This window comes from Lissotriton helveticus, chromosome 4_1, assembly GCF_964261635.1.
Source record: "Lissotriton helveticus chromosome 4_1, aLisHel1.1, whole genome shotgun sequence".
Classification (NCBI taxonomy): domain Eukaryota; kingdom Metazoa; phylum Chordata; class Amphibia; order Caudata; family Salamandridae; genus Lissotriton; species Lissotriton helveticus.
This window is the reverse complement of record NC_136063.1, coordinates 986,935,839-986,959,617: the sequence shown is the minus strand read 5'-3', so window position 1 is coordinate 986,959,617 and position 23,779 is coordinate 986,935,839. Positions and strand designations below refer to the sequence as shown.

Sequence of the window (23,779 nt, the reverse complement as noted above, 5' to 3'; positions counted from 1 at the left end):
AGAGAGGGTTTTGAGGGGCATCGATCTCTGTGGCCAGAATGACCTCACCAAGACCATGGACCAAGGAGTAGCCCCAGTGAGACTCCTGTTGAATGCACAGCATGTTCAGCATCCTTGCGCATCTTCAGCATCCAGTATCGACTGCATTAGCACCATGCAATAGAAGTGAATGGCAAATGGACACTGATGCTGGAACTGGACTGAAGACTGCTTTCCTTAGAGAGGTAACTGTTTATCTGGATCTTGCTGGTCTCCTTGACTGGCTCCCTGTCAGAGTTGGCCACCCAAAGTAACTCTAAGTAACTGAATTCCAACTTGTAAAAGTTTTTCTTGAAAACGTTTTTAAGTGGCAAATTCACCCTCAGCACAACGACATTCTTTTTGCGAAACTTGTACAGAGAACCCACATTTGTGGACAGAATACAGAGTCTAAATGTCTGGCACAGAGACAAGGAACTACAAGATCTATTGTCTAAAAGTGGCCAGGGCTGAGGCATGAAGGGGCGGCTTGAAGGGCAGACTAAATAACAGGTCTAATTGAAAGCAGAGATAGCAATCTGCATTCTACTGTCATGAGATAACTTAGAAAGCCTCATACCAGACAGATTTTGTTTGCAAAAGAGACTAACACACTTCACCTGCTTTTCTGAGATGTAATTGCATAAGTTTGTGGCTGAATGCCAGTTGCGTGAGAAGTAGCTCTTCGGTCAGATCATGTGACATCAGCCCACTCCTTTGGTGCAAATTGCTCAGATTTTATGGATTCCTTTCTTTTCAGAATGAACATATTTCATGTACTGCTGAGGAAAGCTCCTGCTCCCTTCAAAATCAAGGTTACAGTGTTCTTATTCTCATTGGCAGAAACCAGGCCTTTGCATCCTATGCAGTAGCCTAAAAGCTCCTAATCACACAATCACACTACATAGTCGGTGAAACCATAACTGGTAACACAAATTCACTTCTAATGCTGAGATATTAAAGTGAACCACCTAAATAAAGCCCCTCCACCCCTGAAGATCACCTGGATCGCTTTACAAACTTTTAAGGGAGCATTTCACTATAGACAGACAATAATATTTCACACCTGGTCCCCCTCATACTACACATGAAAAGTTATGTGGCAGACCAGGACAGCCACACCAGATGCGTCACCACCCCTAATGACAAATGTCAAAAGAAAGCTAGATTTCACCATCACCTTGTAAATCGATTCTCTCTCTGTCTTGTGACCACACAAAACTGAAAAAACTGTCCCAGAAAGGGTTGAGTGGGCAAAGGAATTTTTTTTGTGTTGGGAGAATCTGCTAAAATATGAGGATCTGAAATTTTACGAAGAGTCACCCACTACCTGGAGCAGGCGTCTGCTCTCGTTCTTGTAACGAGCCATTGCTTGAAAGGTGCTGTGCCTGCCAGTAGGAGAAAGATCTGGTTGTGTGCAGCTGAAGTAGGAGGGACGCAGAAAATGCATATTGTGAGCCAGATCATTGAAGGAGGCAGATACAACTCACTGCAAAGGTCACAAGAGCACCTGCGTATCTTAGGTTTGTACAACCGACTTACTGACACTTTTTTTTTTAAATAACAAAATCAGAACAAATGCGCGTAAAAAGGAAAATAGACATCTGCCCTATGTTTCTATTGTGTACACAGGCAGTCACTGTGATAGTAAAAAAAAAAAGCCCACAACTATGACAGCAGTACTGCGGTGCACTTTGCTGCCAGAAGCAACGTTAAGAGATTTGTCATTTGATTGTGAAAAATACATTTATCAGAAATGCCACTTTACGTCAGGTCCTACTTAACATTCACCAATTGGGGCAAAGGTGTCCCATTTGTCTGAGTCAGAATATTAAAACAGTGCTGAATGCTAATAGGCTTCCACTGTGTACCCGTTCTATGAGTAATAACTTATAGGTGTAATCACAAAGTGCATCTGAGATACCTTTCTGGCACAACTCTCTCAATGCTCCGTTGAAACTGGAGTCCGAAACAAATTACTCAAATCACTCAAGCAACCCTCTGCAGTAAAAATGAAAGCTTTGGCTGGCACGCTCGGCGATTTTCCACCACATGTTCTATGAAGATGAGGTGGGAAACACTAAGTAAGGCATTGATGTCAATACACTCACCTTGCATCTTCGGGGGACTCTGCAATCAGGTGAAATGTCCTGTCCTCCATGACTATGTCTATACCATTCCCTCTGCCAGTGTTGTCTATGATCTCTCTGGAAAATAAAATTATAAAAATAATGTAACTCTTACACCAGAACTTTACTGCATGTTATTGTATGTTTTCTGAGAGTTATCTCCCTACTATTTGTAAACAGATGTCATCAACAAATAAAGACAATCACAATGTGTTATGCAAGCCAAGCTGCTCCTCGTTAGCTTGAATGTCACTGTCAACGGGCAATGGAACGCTTAAAGGAGGAAGTATAGCAATCAATGTTAGCAGGGCCGGTTTTAGGGCAGTGCGACTGGTGCGGTCGCACTGGGCGCTGAGGTTCCGTGACAATTTTAAGTGATGTTTTCGACTCGCACGAATATGGTCGAGTCTGGTATCTAAGAACCGCAAATGACGAGTTTAGTAAGTGTGCGCAGTTTCGCTGTGCTAACTTAAACCGTTCGTTTGATATGTGGGTTTTTCATCTGTACCCACGGGTTCCATCTTAGATACGGCATCCATTTTGTCTCTTGCCCTCAAGTAGCCAGCGAACGGACACTGTCCGCTTCGTCACCCTGGGACTCTCAGGATATTTGTGGAAGACACATGTACTTTGTAAATATCTTTTACGATGAGGGGGATGATACTGTAAGGCAGATGGCCCCGCTCGAGGCTCATCTTGCCGTCCGGTTTATTGTCTCAGCCGTGCATCTCATTAGGCACGTCCCTTTGATGCCTGTATCTCGTGTTTCCCGATACCTCCCCTTTTACACCCTTTTCGATTTCCCCACTGTCTCCATCTCCCTCTGCACCTGTCTTTGTCCCTATTTCGATCTGTTTTACTGCCGATTGGAATTCACTAATGTTGGGAAGATGGTTTTTTACAGTTGGGAACCGCCAAATGTTTCCGCACTTATGTTCCGGACCTTATGTGTACCAAAGTGACCAAAGCGACCCCTCTGAGGGATAATTATGGGAACCAGGTTGTAAACTTTTGTGTACCATGTTGTCCTATGAGTTAATTTTGTATAAAAGGAGCGATCCACAGAACCAATTTGAAGCAGTCTCCCCAAGTTGCACGTGTTGTACTTGTTGTGACTTCTGTGTTCCCTGCAGTAAATAAACCTTGAATCTTTGACGCCGAAGGAAGTGTCCCGTGTCTCTGTAGTTTGTGCGCCGAAACAGGTATCCCATGAAGGTTATAGGTGTTGTTCCCTGGCACCGCTGGTACTGTTAAAAAGTCCAGTCCTTCAGTTGGCGCCCAACGTGGGGCGACTTCAGCGGTACCGGTCCGGTCCAAAGCCTGATGATCGTGAGGAACTTCGTGTGAAATCTCCGAGGGAAGGTGCACCCCGCTTCATCGATCCTGTTGTCGAAATAAGTGGCCCGAAGTTTTTCCCTGCGAAGATTCCCGCCTCCTGACGGCTGCAACGGACCGATGCCCTGACTGTCGACCTGTCTTCGACGCCCGGCGTAGACCTTATGTACAAGCGAGACGATAGACGGGCCTTCCTGGTGACGCCATTGAAGTTCTGAGTTAAGTATTTGTGGGTCGCTCCCAGTCCTTAGTGGTTGTTCTAGCTTTTTTTGAAAGCTTTGTGGTTAGCCTTTAAGGCTTTGTGGTAATAGCTCACTGAGCTTTGTAATAGGGATGTATGACGTTACAACGCATACTTTTACTCCGCATACCATTACAACGCGGTATTTACAACGAATACCGTTACAACGCATAGCGCTTTGGGGTGCTGGATAGTGGTAAGTATAATTTACTATTCTAACTCCAGTCCCCGTGGACCCTAGGGAAGGTGTTGGATAGTAAATTAAACTTACCTCTTATCCTAGAGCGCCCCCCAGCGCAATGCGTTGTAATGTCATGCGTTGTAATGCCCGCGTTGTAATGGTAGTGCGGAGTAAAAGTTGCGTCGTAACGGGTGTATACCTTGTAATAGCCTCCTCGGGCTTTGTGGTTAGCTCTCCGAGCTTTGTAATAGCCTTAAGGCTTTGTTGTGTTGCATGGTTCCATTGCATTTGTGGTTCTTAGTATTGGTCCTTAGTATTATTTGACAGTTGCAATTGCCAAAAACCGAGGGTTTTGACTTACACGAGGTTTTATTGCTTCGGTAATCCTTGAAGTTTGATACTAGGTTAGTGTGCACGATGCCTAGCCATAGTGATTTGTTTCGTATTTTCAAATGTTGCGCAATGGATTCCCGGTTGGAGGACTCATGTCCGATACCTCCAGTTGGAACTCTGATACATGATCTTTATAGTCGACATGGGGTGGGTCCTATAATATATAATGATTACTGGATCCGCTATACAAAGAAAGACGGTGACCTTAGATGGCCACCACACGGAACTTTTGAACTTTCGATTTTAGATAATCTTGAGGCTAAATTATTTTTAAAGAAAGCTAGGCCAGCTATGTTTGATTCCTTTCGGATATGGCGTAAAGAGGCCAAACAGAAAGAAATCAAACAACTTAAAAAAGATAAAAAGCAAGAGTTCGTTCCTGTAATGCAAGCTATAAAAGAATGTAGACAAGACAAAGAAGAAAAAGATATGGAAATCGCTACTAGATTGCATCACATGAAAATAGATAAATGTTACCCAGTTTTACCGAATAATCTAGAAAAGAAAGAAGAAGATTTGAAGGAGGATTCCTTGTTATCATACTTGATGAAATCACCACCTCCTTATGTACAGGGTGCTACTGCTCCTGTAGTTCCTCCTATAGCTCCTCCTGTTGTTCCTCTTGTTGCTCCAGCGGCTGCGGGCCAGCCCGCTGTTAACCCTACGTTTGTTCCACCACCTGTCCTCGTTCCTACTGCTCCCGTACCTGTACCTTTGCAGACTGTTGTTTCTGCTACTCCAACTACCTTGTCCGTTCCTACTATGCCTTCCTTCACCTCTAGTGTTGTTGCCCCTGTTTTTCTTTCTCCTTCTGTTCGTAAGCGTGTTCCTAACTCTGTTGCTACCCTTTATTCACCTCTTTCTGGTCCGTTATTTTCGTCTGATTCATCTGACACTCCTCAGAGACGGAGTCAGATCCCTAGTGGTAGGGAGAAAGAGACGTTAGTAACAATGGCACATAGGTGGATAAGACATCCTGCTAATTACACTCCGCGGGTAGTCTTTGATACGTTTACTCAGTTTAATGAGCCTACACAGAGATTCGTATTTGAGGAAATGTGTAACTTTTTGAGGGAAGAATGGTACAATAATGATGTAGATGATGTACCGTCCGACATAATTGAACTTCAAAGTCACTTTTCGAACGGTATGATTATAGGAGACGATGTACGACGTGCAGTGGAACGCTTATTAGCATTCAGATCCACAGCACATTCTCGGGTGACATTAGATGATACCACTGAGAACTGGAAAGCGGTTCCTGGTCAGTATCCCATGAGAGAAGTCCCGCCACTGTGGGTGCCTGGAGATCCGCAAGCTAACCCTGCGGTTTTACCACATTTTCGAAGGGTGTGGATACATCTTCCATGGAAACGATCGGAAGTTTTGCAAGTGAAGCAATCCTTACCCGATCCGCGTAAAAATCCGGCTGGTTATTATAAGGAGTTATCACAACTGATAGAAGCTTCTATTATGAATATTGCCGACATCGACATGTTGTTTGGCAATGTTGTACCGCAACCAGTTTGGGCTAAAATTCGTCAAGCCAATCACGCAGCTGAATTAGGGGGTGATTGGGCTGCACTACTAGCAGCTGATGCATTACAAGTTGGTGGGGCCAAACCTGAACAGTTGATCTTGGATTTACCTCAGAAAATCATTACGCTCATGAAAACTCTCATGCCAGCGATGAAGGTGAACTGGGATAAGTTATCAGCTTGTAAGCAAAAGAAAGACGAGAGTGTCTCGGATTTCTTTACAAGGTTTGAGGAAGCATTTGTCGACCACAGCGGCCAGGACATGGGCGCTGAGGGAGGTCAGCGGTTATTCGTTGACAAATTTGTGTCAAATTTGCTGCCTGAGCTATGCAACAAATTAAAGAATTCAGAAAGTGCGTGGGCAGTTTCAACCCCTGCGCAAATACTAGCAACGGCTCAGTATTATGAGAATAGGGAAAAGGAAGAAAGTGATCGTGTAGAAAAGAAAACGAAAGAACTCAAAACAAAGGTTTTGTTGCAACAAGCATACCCTCCACGATCAAACCAAAATGATGCACAACAGCAGTATCGACCGCGAGCACAGCCCGATAGGACACAGCCGCGCTCTGACAACTTTGATTCCAGATCTTCACTTGGGTATAATCAGTGCGCATATTGTAGGAAAGAGGGACACCTAAAATATGATTGTCTTGCCTTACGGGACCGCCTGAATGGTGTGTCGACACGTGGAAACCGTGGTGGTGGTCCTCAACAGGCACCACGTGGTAGAGGTCGTGGTTCATCCCACAATCAGAGTGATCGTTATCAAAATCAATCAGATGCAAATAATTACTTTGACCAGCGAAATGCGGGGTCAGTTCGATCTGCACAGTATAATGTGGATGACTATTACGTAGAGCACGAGACTGTTGTAAATGACCATTACTAGGACAGCCAACGACAAAGAGAGGGAGTAGTGTCAGTTCCGGTCGATCAGAGTGGGCCTTACGTTGCAGTGGCTACATCGGGTGTAGTTGAGCCTTTTCTGTTAGACACTGGTGCGACGAAAAGTTCCATCATGCATTCAAAACTCCCTGGCGCACCTTTGTCTGGCTTAACGAATGTTTCCGTTGGATTCTCTGGCGCCCCTGTTAGTAACCCAGTCTCTAATCCTTTACCTCTTATGATTGGACCTTGTGAGCTAACCGCTCCACTGATTCTATCTACAGGTTGTGGTGAAAATCTTTTGGGTCTGGATTTGTTGAAACGATTATATGCAACATTGTATTGTTCCCCCGAAGGAGTGGAACTTACATTGGGACGGAGAGTGATCTCTCCCATGTATTTATCGGTTGATAAATTCCCATCGGAATTGAGTTCCCTCCCTGCGTCTCTATGGGCCACAGGTCCCAATGACGTGGGCCTGTTAGACATTCCACCCTATGAGATTCAATTGAAACAAAATGCGCGATTACCGCGTTTACCTCAATATCGTATTTCTCTTGAGGGCGAACGAGCGCTGTTAGCAATCGTTCATGATCTCATTGGAAAAGGTGTTGTTGAAGAAACGCGTGGAAACGTGTGCAATAGCCCTGTATTACCAATTCTGAAACGAACTGACCCAACTAAACCTCCTGTGTATCGTTTTGTAATAGATTTGAGAGAGGTAAACAAAATAGTGGTTCCGCAATTTCCTGTGGTCCCTGACATTACAGCCTTATTAACAATGATTCCAGCATCTGCCTCCTGGTTCACAGTGATCGATCTAAAGAATGCTTTCTTTAGCATCCCGATTGCAGAGGAAAGCAGAGACCTGTTCGGATTCTCATTAGGAGGTCGCAGTTTTAGGCTAAAACGCGCTCCACAGGGCTACTGTGAGAGTCCGTCAATCTACAGCCAAGCACTTAAAGGTCAGCTTGATGCCTTTGTATTGCCTAAAGGTGCAGCTTTGATTCAATACGTTGACGATCTTTTAGTGGCAGCTGATACGGAGGCCATTTGCAAAACAGCTACAGTATCATTATTGCACTATCTACATGACTTGCACCACAAGGTATCGCCTTCAAAGCTACAGTATTGTTGTCAAGAAGTTACCTATCTAGGTCACTTATTGTCAAAAGAAGGGAGAAGGTTGACCCCAGAGAGAATTGCAGCGATTTCCCGAATGACTGTGCCAAAAACCCAAAGAGATGTTCGTGCCTTTTTAGGTATTACGTCCTACTGCAGACAATGGATTCCAAATTTTTCATTGTTGGCGAAACCATTGATAGCTCTTACATGTAAAGATGTTTCATCCCCAGTACCCTGGTCTGAAGAATGTCAGAAAATTTTTTCGGAATTGCGTGATGCGTTGTGTTCGGCTCCTGTGTTGGGTACCCCTGACTACAGTAAGCCGTTTACACTATACGTTCACGAGAGGGATGGTTGCGCGTTGAGTGTTTTGACACAGTCTTTTGGTGGTAAGCAACGCCCATGTGCCTATTTTTCTTCGACTTTAGACCCAGTAGCAAGAGCTTTGCCAAGTTGCTTAAGGGCAACAGCGGCAGCTGCGGCGTCCATTCGACAGTCCGCAGGTCTAGTCATGGATAATATGCTCACGGTAATGGTTCCGCATGCAGTCGACACTCTATTGAACCGAACGAAAACTCAACATCTGACGAGCGCAAGATTGTCTGGATATGAGTTGACGTTGCTGGCCAGTCATATACGGATAAAACGATGTAATGTGTTGAATCCAGCAACATTGCTGCCGATCGACGCAGAATCAAGTGGTGAAGCAGTACATGACTGCTATCTCAAAACTGAAGAGGAAACTAAGGGTCGCATTGACCTAAAAGATACTCCATTGACAGATCCCGATGGTACTTTGTATGTGGATGGTTCTTGTTTCAAGTTACCGAACGGTGATGTGACGACTGCGTATGCTGTAGTTACATTGAGAACAATTGTGGAAAGTGCAAGATTAAGTCAGAATTCGGCTCAGGCTGCTGAGTTAATTGCTTTGACGAGAGCGTGTGTGTTGTCTAAGGATAAACGGGTGAATGTGTTTACAGATAGCCAGTATGCGTTTGGTGTGGCACATAGTTTTGGACGACTGTGGAGAGAGAGAGGATTCCTTACGTCACATGGTACGAAGATTCAACATGGACAGCTTGTAAATGATCTTTTGGATGCACTTACGTTGCCTAAGCAAGTGGCAATTGTTAAATGTAGTGCGCATCGTAAGGTGACGGATGATGTTGGTCGTGGTAATGCGTTTGCGGATGAGACTGCTAAGGAGACTGCCCGGAACCTTAGCACTCGAATGTATGTGACGAGTTCGGTTAGGTGGCCTGCAGAATCAAGTATGTGTGAGAACACTATCGAGAGTGTGAAAGCAATTCAGAATGAGGCCACCGAGACTGAAAAGGCGAAGTGGAAAGAAAGTACGGGAAAGTTGGATGCGAATGGTTGTTGGACTGACTTATCGGAACAGAAAAGATGGATGTTGCCTGATGCATATGTGCTGGCTGTTGTGACTATGACACATGGGTTAGCACATATTAGCGCGAAAGGTATCTGTAAATTGCTGTTTCCTGTGTGGAAGAATGATGGTATTACGAAATGTGCTGAACGCTTGGTTAAGAATTGTATGGTGTGTTTGATGCACAATCCTGGTAAGGGCACTCCCACTCCACCTGGCCATTTTGCCCCTCCTGCGTACCCTTTCGAAGTTATCCAGTTGGACTTTATCCACATGGAGAGATGTAATAATTTGAAGTATGTGCTGGTTGTGGTGTGTGCATTTTCTAGGTGGATCGAGGCCTACCCCCTTAAGGATAATACGGCTTTATCCACGGCAAAAATTTTACTCAAAGAGTATTTTTCCCGCTACGGAATGCCTCGGGTTGTGTGGTCAGACAACGGAAGTGAGTTTGTTGGGAGCGTGATGAAGAGTGTGTGTCGCGGGTTAGGGATTGTACAGAAATTTCATAGTGCCAATCATCCTCAGTCAGCCGGTTTGGTTGAAGGGTACAATGGCACCCTTAAACTAAAACTAGCAAAGATTCAGGCTACGACAGGTCTTTCGTGGCCTGACGCTTTACCCTTAGCATTACTGTCAACAAGGGCAACTGTACACTCCCGAGTAGGGCTCAGTCCCTATGAAATAGTGTTCGGTCGTCCTGCCAATGTTTGGGGGGTCCCTAGACCGGGTGCCTTTTGTGATCTTGAGTATCCAATGTTGATCGATTATCTTCATGACTTGACTGCTAAACTGAGGTTAATTCACCAACAGGTTCACGAAGCATTGCCGACACAGACGGAGGGTCCAGGCCACCAGCTCCAGCCCGGAGATTGGGTGGTAACGCGAAATTTTTCACGCAAGAACAATTTGGATCCCAGGTTCACTGGACCCTATCAGGTCCTCCTTGCCACGAGAACTGCAGTTCGTCTTGAGGGGCGGAAAAATTGGGTGCATGCCACCCATACCAAGAAAGTCCCCATTCCGTTGCCAGCAGACTCATGGGTAAGGAAAGGCATTGCATCAACTGAAACCGAAGGATTGCCGGCGTTTGTACCTTTCAGCGACGCACAACCTGTCGGAGAATCCTCAGTGCAGCAAAAAGGCATTATTGAACACTTGTCATCAGAAGACTCAAGACCAGAACATTCAGCTGATCAACAGGGCGTTGTCCCTTCAACGGATCTTTTGTTTAACGAACAGACACGTCCTGGGAAAACCCGATATTTTTTGAGATCCAGCACTAAAGACTAATAAAAAACCCCGTTCTGTCCCTTGACAAATGCATTATCCCGTTTTCCATGATCAGTTTGAACACTCATTCTATTGTAATTATTTCGTACATATTCATTGAGCTTTGTTCCTTACATTTTTTGTTTCCACAGCTGAGAGACATTGTTTTCATATATATATATTTGTGAAATAAAGGCCGTAGGGCCGCGCGTGTACTTCCTCCTGGTTAGTAGGTCTTGACGCTAGGTTAAAGACCGTCGGTTCCTGGGAACTCCTAGGAATTGACTATTGCTACACAGAACGAAGTGCGTCAAGAAACGTTGCGGACGGTCATAGGAAATGGCATTTTCAAAGCTGATGGACTTGGAAAGAGCTCAAGCACAAAGATTCAAGCTGCAGCAACTCAGTCGTACCAAATGTTGTGTGTTCCAAATATTCGTACTGTTTGTGACTGTTTCTGCGTTATTGGCGGGTGGAGTGTATTACACAATGTCTTACTTCTTGCCCTCTATCATACCTACTCCTACCCCTGACTTTAAACTCACCTCCACTGTTTCTCCTCATTCTTTTCACATCTTACCTGAACACGAGCAGGCTAGACGTGCAGAATTCCGCAAAAATTCCTTTATTCAGCTCCTTCATCAGCATCAGTTAGTGGTTAACACTACTAATTGTTGGGTGTGTGGGTTGATGCCACATACTACGGATAAGGGAATTCCATATCTGGTGTTACCGTATAGCTCCCAAGGGTCTGCTCGAGCATTTCAAACAATGTTTCGAAGCGCACTGGGTTTCCACCCCATTCGAGAACCACGTTCCCCCTACTCTGGTCCTACCTCGTACCAAAAATCTTTGTCTATAGCAATAGAGGATTTAGATAGCGATATCTATGATCCCTCGCTTATCCCTGAAGAAGAGGTACAAGCCTATAGGGTCCTAAGTAGAGGCGAATATAGTGTGTTCACTGGTGAAAAACAGCTTAAAAGCTCGCCTCCGATATGGGTCGTACCCCACACTGGCAATTTTTGTTTAATAGGTCGCGGCCGTAGATCGAAAGCCCGACTTGGAGAGAGTGCTTGCACTGAAAATTATATTTTGCCAATGGTCTCGTCCCCTGTGTTTTTGGCTGCCAAGGGTACATACTTTATTTGTCATGATCGTGCGTATGCATGGTTGCCCTCTGACTTCATGGGCTCATGTTTTATCGCAAACTTGTTGCCTCCGACATTTACTGTAGATGCAGATTATCACAAAACTAGAGTTGTGAGAGGCGTAATTAGCGAAGAGGATACTGCCGGTCAAGAGGCAGGAGACTTTTTCAAGGGTTTCCTCCCATTTTGGGGACCTATGGTTAATAGTAGGAACCTGAGACAGTTGACTCGAGTGGTAGAATCGACAGCTAATATTACTGCCAGTGCCCTTGGTAATATCACCACAGAACTTCAGGCGGATAGACTTATGACGTTACAAAACCGTATGGTTTTAGATGTGATCTTAGCAGATCAAGGTGGGGTATGTAAAGTGATCCATTCGAGCTGCTGTATTTTCATTCCTGATAACGCTCCGACTGTCTATCAAGCCATCTCGAGGTTGCATAAGATCTCCGAATCCATACACGTGGATGTAGGGGATTGGACGCTACTTGGATGGTTTTGGGGCCTGATGTCGACTTGGGGTTGGAAAATTCTGACGATCATTGGAGTCGTTGTAGTGTTCCTGTTCACGTGTTGCCTTTGCGTGCAGTGCGGTCCTGCCTTATGTGGCCTCTGTGCTACAACGTGTATGAGACAGCCACCTGTTACCAAAGGGTCTCGGTTGGACAGAGCTATGCTACAGCAACATCTCGAGGGTCTGATGAATATCGAATATGATTCCGACTAGTGTTTGCCTACATGAGGGCAAAAGGAGCGTCTGAGGTTCCGTGACAATTTTAAGTGATGTTTTCGACTCGCACGAATATGGTCGAGTCTGGTATCTAAGAACCGCAAATGACGAGTTTAGTAAGTGTGCGCAGTTTCGCTGTGCTAACTTAAACCGTTCGTTTGATATGTGGGTTTTTCATCTGTACCCACGGGTTCCATCTTAGATACGGCATCCATTTTGTCTCTTGCCCTCAAGTAGCCAGCGAACGGACACTGTCCGCTTCGTCACCCTGGGACTCTCAGGATATTTGTGGAAGACACATGTACTTTGTAAATATCTTTTACGATGAGGGGGATGATACTGTAAGGCAGATGGCCCCGCTCGAGGCTCATCTTGCCGTCCGGTTTATTGTCTCAGCCGTGCATCTCATTAGGCACGTCCCTTTGATGCCTGTATCTCGTGTTTCCCGATACCTCCCCTTTTACACCCTTTTCGATTTCCCCACTGTCTCCATCTCCCTCTGCACCTGTCTTTGTCCCTATTTCGATCTGTTTTACTGCCGATTGGAATTCACTAATGTTGGGAAGATGGGTTTTTACAGTTGGGAACCGCCAAATGTTTCCGCACTTATGTTCCGGACCTTATGTGTACCAAAGTGACCAAAGCGACCCCTCTGAGGGATAATTATGGGAACCAGGTTGTAAACTTTTGTGTACCATGTTGTCCTATGAGTTAATTTTGTATAAAAGGAGCGATCCACAGAACCAATTTGAAGCAGTCTCCCCAAGTTGCACGTGTTGTACTTGTTGTGACTTCTGTGTTCCCTGCAGTAAATAAACCTTGAATCTTTGACGCCGAAGGAAGTGTCCCGTGTCTCTGTAGTTTGTGCGCCGAAACAGGTATCCCATGAAGGTTATAGGTGTTGTTCCCTGGCACCGCTGGTACTGTTAAAAAGTCCAGTCCTTCAGCGCTGACCTGTGGAGGGTGGCGCTCTGACCTCAGGTGGGCGCTGTGTTTAGCACAATCTTATGATGGGAGAGATAAGGGTCACTTTTACAGGTGGTAACGAGAGAATCCGAAGAGGTGGTCATGGGATGTGGGGGCGCCAAAAGTGACTGTCACACAGGGCTCCATCAACGCTAAAGCCGGCCCTGAATGTTAGCTGCATCGTCTATGTCTGCCTTGCTTCGAAATCCAAATATTTAGAAACAAGCATTTGCAATGCAATAGGTCTCGCATTAGCGAGAGTTTAAGATATTGGCATTGTAAATGACAATGCCTTTTATTTATGTTTTAAAAACCAATACATAAATAAAAGGCACTGGCATTTAAAATGCCAATAGCTCAAACTCTCACAACTGCGAGACCTATTGCATTGCAAATGCTTGTTTTACGCTGTGTGCATTTGGGAAAGTGGAGATAAAACTTAACAGAGTTGCTGCTCTGTTCCTTGTCAGGACACCATGCTTCCATGCCTGTGTTTTCCTTTGCAAATCTTTGTCTTTAGGTCAAATCATTCAATGGAATCACTCGAAGACTACAACTACCATCATGCATTTAGTCGAATAAAACCTAAGACTGGAAACGTGGTATCCGACGATATGGTGTGAGGTGGCCACACTAGGTAGGAGAATGCAAAACATCACGAGGAAGTTTGTAACCCTTGCGCGGGCCTGCCCAAACGTTTTCACAAGGTCTGTCTTCTCTGTGTGATGGTGCTGTGTTGCAATAGCTCTTCCCTTTATTGTGCGTCATTTAGCGTGACCAGACTGGCGGAGGCACGAGACCAAGCTAAATTGTGCCAATGTGCTGAGCAAAGCTAGAAGGAGCCGCGTGCAGCAAGGGTGATCACTAAAACGTGAGTTCAAGGGTGATCACTAAAACGTGAGTTCGGTGCACATGGCATGTGAGAAGATTTTTTATTTTTTTTAAGGAAAGCAGCAGTTTTTAAATATTTCTTTATCACGCGATTCCTGCATTCAGTTCACTGCCGGTTTTAAGTTCTTCAAGACCAAAAGTGCAGAAGCGTCACATGGTAAGGAGAGAAGCACTTGTACTGTCAAAAGAGCACATGCTGCAAGAATTTACGTATTCCTTGCGCATTCATTTTTCACTGTGTGACAAGAGGCAGAAAAATTAACCTTTATTTTATAAATCAAACGATGAGCGTACGTTTTTTCCCCTTTTTCCATTCCACAATTTAACTCGTTGCTTTTTTTTCACAATGAACTGCTGCAGACATGGCTGAAAAGAAGTTTTGAAGATATTATGACCACTAAAACAAGGCAGCGCTGGAAGGAAGGAGAAATGCGAGTCACGGCCGGAGGCCGGCCGTGAAAACAATGCAGCGCTCCTGAAACTGAAAGCACGGCCGGCCGGCCGTGAAAGCCTTTGATGCCGCAGGGGGTGGAGCGGCACCAAGCTGGGCAACAGATGGCTGACGATTTGATGCTGTGCACGCGCATTTTAGGTCAATGCGCTTGCGCATTGACCTAAAAGCGCACGGGCACAGCATCAAATCGCCAGTTAGTTAAAGTCTGTTTAAAGCCCTATATATCGAGCTACCGCTCAATGCGCATGCGCATTGAGATAGGTCGCTCGACCTAAAAAGGGTTTAAAAAAGGCCAGCTGAAGTGTTGCTATATTTTTGTCTATCTAGTTACCTTTAACTAAACTGTTTGGGGCTTGGTAGAGACATGCCTGGCAGCTGTGAAGCTGCAGTAAGCTTACAAATGTTCTGGGGCAGCTTCACTGACATGCTTCATTGACACAGGTGGTACCAGCAATATGAAGCTCTGGCTGACATTCTAGACAATCTGGAGATGTTTTTGAATGTAAAGCAGGAGGTGCAAAAAGTAAGGGTATAGATGGGACAGATTCAAAGATGTAGGAAAGGAGTTGGGAACCCAAAATGGTGCATAATCACTGGTCGACTGAAGAATAAGCTGCATCTGGCACCAGGAGGGTCTTAATATCTACTTTTGAACCCTGAGTGGGAGATGCAGCAGTACTCATTGAAGGAAAGTGAAGTCAAGCCTTTTGCACAGGAAATACTGGGGGGTGGGGGGGGGGGGGGATTTTTCCTCTGTATTACGGCCCTGAGAGGGAACTATGTCAAACCTTGAGAAAACAGATTTCGCCAACAGGTAGGTCCCTGCAAGGACAGTCTCTGTTGGAAAGTATGAAGCAATTTCATTTTTTCACCGTTGACTAGTTCACATTTCACATAGTAAAACCTACTTTGCCGACCGGACTTCAATGCAGCCCTTTTGCTTCTCCTCGCTGTCGCTGTCAAAGTACATCAGTTGGGATTGACGCAGCACAAACCAGCGTTTCTTCCAGTTTCGCCGTGAGAGTGTAGAGGAGCCACCTCCTTTCTTGAGCAGCCAACCCTGCTTCAGAGCCTCCTGCTTAGAACGGAACCACAAGAAGGTCTCGTCCTTCAGGACACACCACCGCCTCTTCCAGGTATTCATCAGACCACCTAGAAGAAAAGAAGGTGCATGAGAAACAATCTCACCAAAGAGAGAAAGTGCATCAGGAAAAATCTCCAAAGGGAGAGCAGGTTCAAGCACAATGTTGATTTGCTGTGGAAAAGCAGCAGGAACATTCTAACAAATGGGACTGTGAAGCTTCAGAGAGGCACACAAATATATGTTTCTTACTAGACTTAGTATTCACAAGTCTTAATAATGGTTATACATTTATTTATTCATTTACATAACATATACGTAAGCTCACCAAAGCTGCAGTTTGTCAGGCTTCGAATGCAGCGAATTCTTTATGAAAACTCCAAAACGTATTTTTAGCCTTTACCCTAGAAATTCATTGCATACCTAGGAGGCCTTTTGCACTGCGCCCAACAAGGAGAGGGAGACAGATGAGGGTAATGGAGATGGCCTGGAGAGCTATTGTCATTATGTCAACAATGATGACGTAGATAGTCAGATGAGGAACAAAGTTACATGTCCAAAATGAGAATGCTCTTGAAGCCGAGTCTGTGACCTTCAAACTGAAAACTAACACCGACGTCTGGCTTGTTGGAAAACAATGCTCTTTTTTGTTGTTGGCCCTCGGTCTATGTCCAAGTCATGGCAACAGTCGGTATCAGCTGCAACATTTAAATTTAAGGCTGATGCACTGAGACATCTAATATACTATTGCCCACATGCATCAACGTTTTTTGCATTCGCAAACGGTGCGATTCGGAAAAATCGTCCGTTTGCGAATGCAAAATCTTTTTTTGGGATGCATCAAACTTTTTTGCACAATTCGCATTTTTTTGCATTTCTAAAAAATGCGAATGCATTTAAGGAATCGCATTTGTGCGATTCCTTAAATGCAATGCATCATTTTAAAAAAAATTGCGAATTTGGAAATTGGAAGTGCAAATTAACACGAGGTTGACCCTCGTGTTAATTTGCGAAATTTTTTTAAAAAACCAAAAAATGCATTTTTTAAACTTGCATGTTACAGACACACATGTCCTTAGGACATGTGTGTGTGAAACATCCACTTAAAATACATTTCAGGGGTGCAGGGGGGGGGTCCTTCGGACCCCCTCCTGGCACCCATGGAATGCATGAACATTATACGAATTCTAATTTGCAAATTCGCAATTTCCATTGATTCCTATGGGCCTTTTGGCCCATAGGAATCAATGGGAAATGCGAATTAGCAAATTAGAATTCGCATAATATTTGCGCATCGGTAAAAAATGCGATTTTTACCGATTCGCTAATATAATTAGAAAATATTCATGCAACCCGTTTTGCGAATTCCAAATTCCGATTCGCTATTTTTCGCAATTTGGAATTCGCAAACGGCCGGGATGATGCATGTGGGGGTATGTGAAGAAATACTGTCTAAGGGAGGTACACAGACGGGCTTTCCTCATACCTTTCATGTGCAAAAAGCTGTGGAAGTACGGCAAGCTGACGCAGCTGTAGACAGAGTCTCTCCGATAAGAAAGTTCGTCATCTGTATCAAACCTGGAGTCGAAATCGTCTTCGCTGTCTTCAAACTAGAGAGAAAATATTACACAATTAGAGTGCAGAATGCTATCTGAGACATAGCAACATTCTCTCCCTCTAAAGCCAGCAAGGGAAGCATAACCCTCAGGCAAGAATGAAAAATGGACAACCATCCCCTCCTAGGTAGTAAACCACAATTACTCCCCAGGCCCAAGCGCTATTGCAGCTGCTACACTGGTAGTTACCCTCTTGAAACACAAGGTCTAATTTAAGAGACATTGTTTAGCTAAACATTTGATCAATTTTCCAAAAGCTAACGTCTGTCATTTTTATCTCGGAATAATATAGACAGAAAGCTGTATTCCTGGTCTTGCTAACCAGCCACAAGAAAGGCAGGTCAATTTGCACACTTTCTTCAAAGACAGATCTTGCTTGACTCAATATATAGGCGAAGAACAGTCTGAGGAGGCTCAATCTTTACGTAATTTCCTTATGAATAAACTCAATTTTCTCAAGCTTCTTACTGACAGCACCCACATACTCCTAAATGATGGAGAGTTGCATGATATTCTTAAATAAAAAACCAATGTATCTGTGGTGACATCTTTGTGCTGCCACATTGCAACTGTTGATCAGAAAGCACTCATACTGCACACCAAATGACAACCATACCCACCTAAATTCACTTGTCCTTTTCTCGCTCCTTCCGTTGCACTTGCTGGCATTGAAAGTTGGAAGATTTGCCCCCATCGGTATCCTTTGATCGGGACCCGTGTGGCTCTTTATGTTTGTGTCAACCTTCAGTAATCAGGTGTTTCAACATCAATGCCGAGGTGGTTTGCAAGGTTTTTGTTTTTACCTTTTGCCACTTGGCCTATTTGGCGTCCCTTGCCACCTTCTTTGTGGCCTCTGCTCTCTCAACATCAACAACACTCCCTTCAACATCTGACTTTCTTCCCTGTGCTGGCTTGGCTTCTTTGATATTTCCCTCACTGTCATTGGAGAGACCCAGATCCTTCAGGGATTCTTGCAGATTGTGGGTGCCAGCCATGGCGTGAAATGCCAGTCACTGCTTCAATCTCATTTTGAGAGTCTTCAGTATGAATTTGTTGCAGGCTTCGCAGTCTTCTGCGTTGTGATCCTTAGGGAAGGCACAGGTAGCAGACCTTGTGTGGACCCCTCTGTGTGAACTTGTGGTAGCAATTGGAACAGACTATAAAGGGGGTGTTTGCCATATTCCTTAGCTGCCCCTCTGCTCTGCATTCTCTGACCATGTGATCCTCACCGACATTGTTGCCCATCAGGACCGAGGAGGCTCCCCATCTCAGTCTTCCGAGTTTCTCATGGCCTCCGGTGATTTTCTGTTGACTTTTTCGCTCTCCTCTGCCAATCTTACAAGCTTCTTCTGAACTCCTCCAGTGTGCTTCTAGACAGAACGGCGGAAAAAAGAATCTAAAGATGGTGACGATGCACAGGAACTTCCTGGGTGCCGTCTGATGTCACACAGGAGAGGGACCTACCACCAAATGGTGGTCGAGGATGCCCACAACAACAAAAATAAAGAGAAGATGGGCAAAACACGATTCTGGACCCAACCACTAGATGGCGGAATAGATGCCAGCATGTGAATCCAGAAAAGGATTCATGCTGCTAAACACAAGATCCTTGCTTGTAAACTGTCTCCCCTGAGAATCATAACACCATTTTCCAATATCCTGTTGAAACTGAGATCTCCTTTTCTCTGCTGTTGTGTTCATTCAGCAAACTGAATTCTGTGTATGGTATGTAATGACGCTTCCAATAGATCTGCATCATAAGCATAAAGGTAACATAGCACGTTAGCTTTCAAAAGCAGGGAGCAACTTTCTTTGGACACGAAGAGTTTGCAGCCTCATAAAAGAGAATGCGAGGATAGGGACTGCTCTTTGGGTTAATTACTCCTGTCTGGGGAAGTCAGTCAACTTTGCAAAGGATTCCACTAGGTACTTACACCATGATCAGTGAAACAGTACCCATTTGTGGCTCTCTGTGTGGTGTTTTTTCTGCTGTTCACATCCCAGCTAGTCTAGCCCACATAACTTCAACTAAGCACAAACATTATCGTCGATTTCTGATATTGTTACCAAATTCTCTGAGGGAGATAGGTGGAGTCACAAAGTAATGACTGAACTTACGGAAGATGTTAAGCTTGTGAGCTTCAGTCCCTGACATGGTGAACCAGGTAATGTTACTTATTTACCTTCAATGGGTGCTGAAACCTCAGACTGCCTCCCTTTAACAAGACTTGAGCATGCCTATTAACACTACTACCATCACCCTTGCAGACAGTCATGAATTAGGAACTGATCACAACACAAGCCGATCAAATACATATTTTGGATGCTCACAAATCTATCACTTTAAGAGTTCTGGCGGAAGGATCTGTACCCATCTTCTCAGCTGATGAATTAAGTATGATGTAAAAGAAAGTGCAAAATGTTGTCAAACTTATGAATGTTAGAGGCAATACCTAAATTCTATGTAATGACTCTTGGTAACTCATCTACATTAAAATATGTTAGCGGAAGAGTGTAACGACACCGCAGAAGAAGCAAAATATGCAGCGTGTCGGAGGTTAGTACCAAACATGGATCTCCAACAGTCATTTACATATGATCAAATAAAGTTGCTTGGAATGACTACCTAGATTACAAAACATAGGACAGTCCATCAAAAACGAGTTTAGTGTCCTCTCCACTATAGAGCGCAGCCACAGGTCACTTCCCTGACGCTGCCATAACAGCTGAATACAACGCCTGCCATACAGCAATGTAATTTCTTTTTACTATGGAGTACAAAACAACAGCAGTTTAAATGCCACTGAAAAGATTCATGCTTCCATCTGTCCTGATGATGGTCGTATATTGTAATTCAAAACATTGCCAACAAGGTGCAGCATGTGTAGACTAGACTAACCACAAGCAGAATTGCTCAATTATTAATCTTTCAATAATAAGATTACATTACACACCCCTTCTTTCTTTCTGTGCACCTGTAATTCCATTATAGTTTACTGAACCGCTGCAGTTTTACTTATCCTTGTGCATTTATGAGCATTTTTCTATGATCCTTCTGCAAAGTCAATACACCGTGTTTATGTTGATAGCAACAAGTGAGTGCCCTTTGCCTGCATTTTCTTATTGTTCAGTGGGGGTTCCCAGCCACCACTACAGGTGCACTCTGGAATTGAGCCATATTCATGCATCATGAACTACTTGCTATTCATTGGTCAAACCCTCACACAAATTAACTCCCCAAGGATTGTCTGGGATTACCTCAGCTCACTTCTACTTACAAGCATGTAATTGTTCTGTAATCCAGTCAGTCCAGGATACAGGGTGTACTCACAAATGTTCATTTAAAGTAAGTTTGACTGGAGTCTGTTCAGCTCGGCAATGAATGGCAATTAGATGTTGCAGAGAAGATTGCAGACACTTAAAGGCGAGCATTAATAAACGACCAGCAGGATAACTCAGACATAGAGGGCCTGATTCACAAAGGCAAACTAGTATCCGGATTCGTAAAGATACTACTCGAAAATCCCTTTGTGAATAGCAAACAGTTGCAAACTTTCACGAAAGTGTAGTTTACCTTTGTGAATCAGGCCCTCTATGTCTCAGTTATCCTGCTACTGATGGCCGTCTATTAAAGCTCGCCTTTGAGTGTCTACAATCTTCTCTGCAACCTATAGTCACCATTTATTGCTAAGCTGAACAGACTTTCAGACCGACTTAATGCAAATGAACATTTGTGAGTACCCTGTATCCTGTACAGACTGGAGTCAGACCCCTGAGTGTTTCAGAAATACGCTTTTGTGTATGGTTGAAGTTGAGTGATGGTGCACTTCGAGCTTGTGGGGATGCCTCTGTCTGGACGAGCAGAGCAGACTATTTAGTAGTCTTGCACCAGTTATCTGACTAATGAGAAGAGAGTACACACCTTCTTTTAAAAGAAGCCTTTAACTAGGGTGAGCTACCAGGAGGAACATGGAGGTCCTCTGATACACAGCACTGGACTAAAGTATATCCTCTCGTTGACTGGAAGTCAGTGCAGGCCATTCAAAAGGCCTTTGGTGATTTATTGTAATCCACCTTCAGTCGCAAGTCTGCATTAGGTTTTAGCTTTTCTGTGATTTTGGCAAGAAGTAATTAGATGACTTACAAGCTCACTTTAGAAAGCAAAAGAGGCTGAATAAGAACAACACATGCCAGTGGGAGCTTAGAGATTTGTAATAATTTAACTTTCTCCCTTGCGTATGAATACCGGCTTTAAGAAAATCCACTTGTTTAAACATGCATAATGAACATTCTAACTAAACTAGATTTCTTCAAGTGTTTGATACCTTTTTTAGGAACTATACCTTGTATATTAGGGTGAAAATAAGTACATTCAGACAGAGCTGATTTGCAGTCTTACTTAAAACATATGCTCCTGCTATGCTCTTCTGGTATCTTCGAATCTTTTTTCTCCTCCTACTTGCACTGCTACCTCTTCTCTAATATGAGACCTCGCAGTGCTCCTGAAACTGTGTTTCCTGATTTAACTGGGTCTGCATATGTAAAGGCCAGCTCAATTAAAGAGCAGAGAAATCTCTACTAACAAATATTTCATGAACAGCAGGATAGCGCAAAACACTTAAAATGAATGATGAAAGATCTGATCTCGTTTCTATTTTGTAATCTCAGTGGGTGTGTTTTGTCGTCATAAATTATACTCCTTAACAAGTGTTATGATACCAGCTCAGCCAGTTTGTGCTTATGAGTATGATTAACAAAGAAGCAAAGATAATAAGTAAATGCATAAATCTTAACTTATCCTTTCACGCAACAACATTGATTTTGCCAACAATCATTGAAATATCAACAGATATTAAAAGAATCGACAGGCTCCAGTAACCAATAAAGACAACAAAAAAAAAAAACCTTACCGAAGACTGAGCTCCTTCGGAGCTAAACCTGTAAGCTCCAGAACTGTTATACGTTCCTATTGAGCAGCGGTAGTCAGGAGACCACTGGCTGCTGAGGGAATTGGAAAAGGCCACACTGCTCCCAGAAGTGATGGCCCCATCTTCATAGTCCTCCTGGTCATAGTCATAATCACCGTCAGGAGATATCAGATCCACTGTCAAAGGTGTTCGGCTAGGCATGTTTTCTGGCAAACAGTATGTGGGATCCCCATTTGAGGATTTATTGAGACTAACCAAATCGTGTCCTGGTGGAATAAGCACTGAGTTGGCCTCAGGAGAGCATGTTGGCACCACAGTATCATTCAAGTAAGGGTCTTCTTCAGAAGAATCATCACTTGTCCTAATGCCGCTAGTTCTCTGATCTGAGTGGCCATGCTCACTTGGGTTAGGTGAATCTTTAAATGCATCATCATCAGCCCCAAAACCCTCATCCACCTCCTCCTCTGGATATGGCTGGCTAAAGTTGAAGTTAGGCTTTTCAAGGCAGCCAATACCCGCGAGATCCATGGAAAAGGCAGGGTCGATGGAGATGGAGCGTTCAATGTTCCGCACACACTCATCAATTTCGTCGAAGTTCAGCGACTCCAGGAACTCCTGGGCTGCACGGCAGGCCTCATCCTCGAGCCGCTTCAGTTCCTCATCGCGGAGCAACTGGAGTTTGTGCAAGGAGGACTCAGTGAGCGACTGCTCCTGCTGCTCCTTCATGCGCTGCAAGTCCTCGATCTCCTTCTCCAGCCGGAGGATCTCCTCCACCTGCTTGCTCTCCTTCTGCTTTTCCAGTTCTTGCTTTACTGCAGCTTGCTTCTGGGCCTCCAGCATGGCTGCCAGCTCCTGCTGCTTTTTTACTTCCTCGGCCTGCATTCAAACAAAGAAGAGATGTTGAAGCTTTGACACTAACTCTGCATTTAAGTGAGGGCTCTGTTGCATCAATTTGCACTTCAATTGCGAACCATAACACCCACAAACTTCATTCTTTTTATTATTTTACGTTAGAATAACTATCTTTCAAGTACTTTAATAAAAAGTATGCTGCGTTCATCGTTATAACAGTACTGCTCATTGTTCTATTTTATCATCATAAATTGGAGCACCAAATGGGCTTAGAAGGTGGCTCCATGAATTCAGAATCAAAAATTCCTTCATTTATCCAAGGGTGTGTTACTTATGTAGATGACGTAGAAATTGCTATCATACCACCTGATAGCCGCTTCATTGCCCAGTGAGACATAAAAAGCAAACACTGATACAGGTAGAGTGAGTAAAAGCACACAGTTGCAGTAAACGGAATGGGTGCTGTGTTTCCATTACTGTATCCTGGCTGGAGATCGGAGATGAAGCTTCTGGGGTTACCTGAGTTCTCCTGTTCTGCACACTTCAAAGAAAGAGTTGGTTAAACAAGCATTGAAAATGCAATAGGTCTCGCAATAG

At 44.2% G+C, this 23,779-nt stretch overlaps 1 protein-coding gene across 1 annotated transcript in view; it reads right to left on the bottom strand.

Moving 5' to 3' along the window:
* MYO10 (myosin X) overlaps window positions 1–23,779 on the bottom strand; it is a 519,868-nt gene that overhangs the window by 73,884 nt on the left and 422,205 nt on the right. The window contains exons 25-28 of the mRNA XM_078687614.1: window positions 22,313–23,206; window positions 17,273–17,396; window positions 15,614–15,857; window positions 2,130–2,225 (exon numbers count right to left, since the gene is read on the bottom strand). Coding sequence (XP_078543740.1) covers window positions 2,130–2,225; window positions 15,614–15,857; window positions 17,273–17,396; window positions 22,313–23,206 — 1,358 coding nt within the window. The remainder of the gene's footprint in view (window positions 1–2,129; window positions 2,226–15,613; window positions 15,858–17,272; window positions 17,397–22,312; window positions 23,207–23,779) is intronic.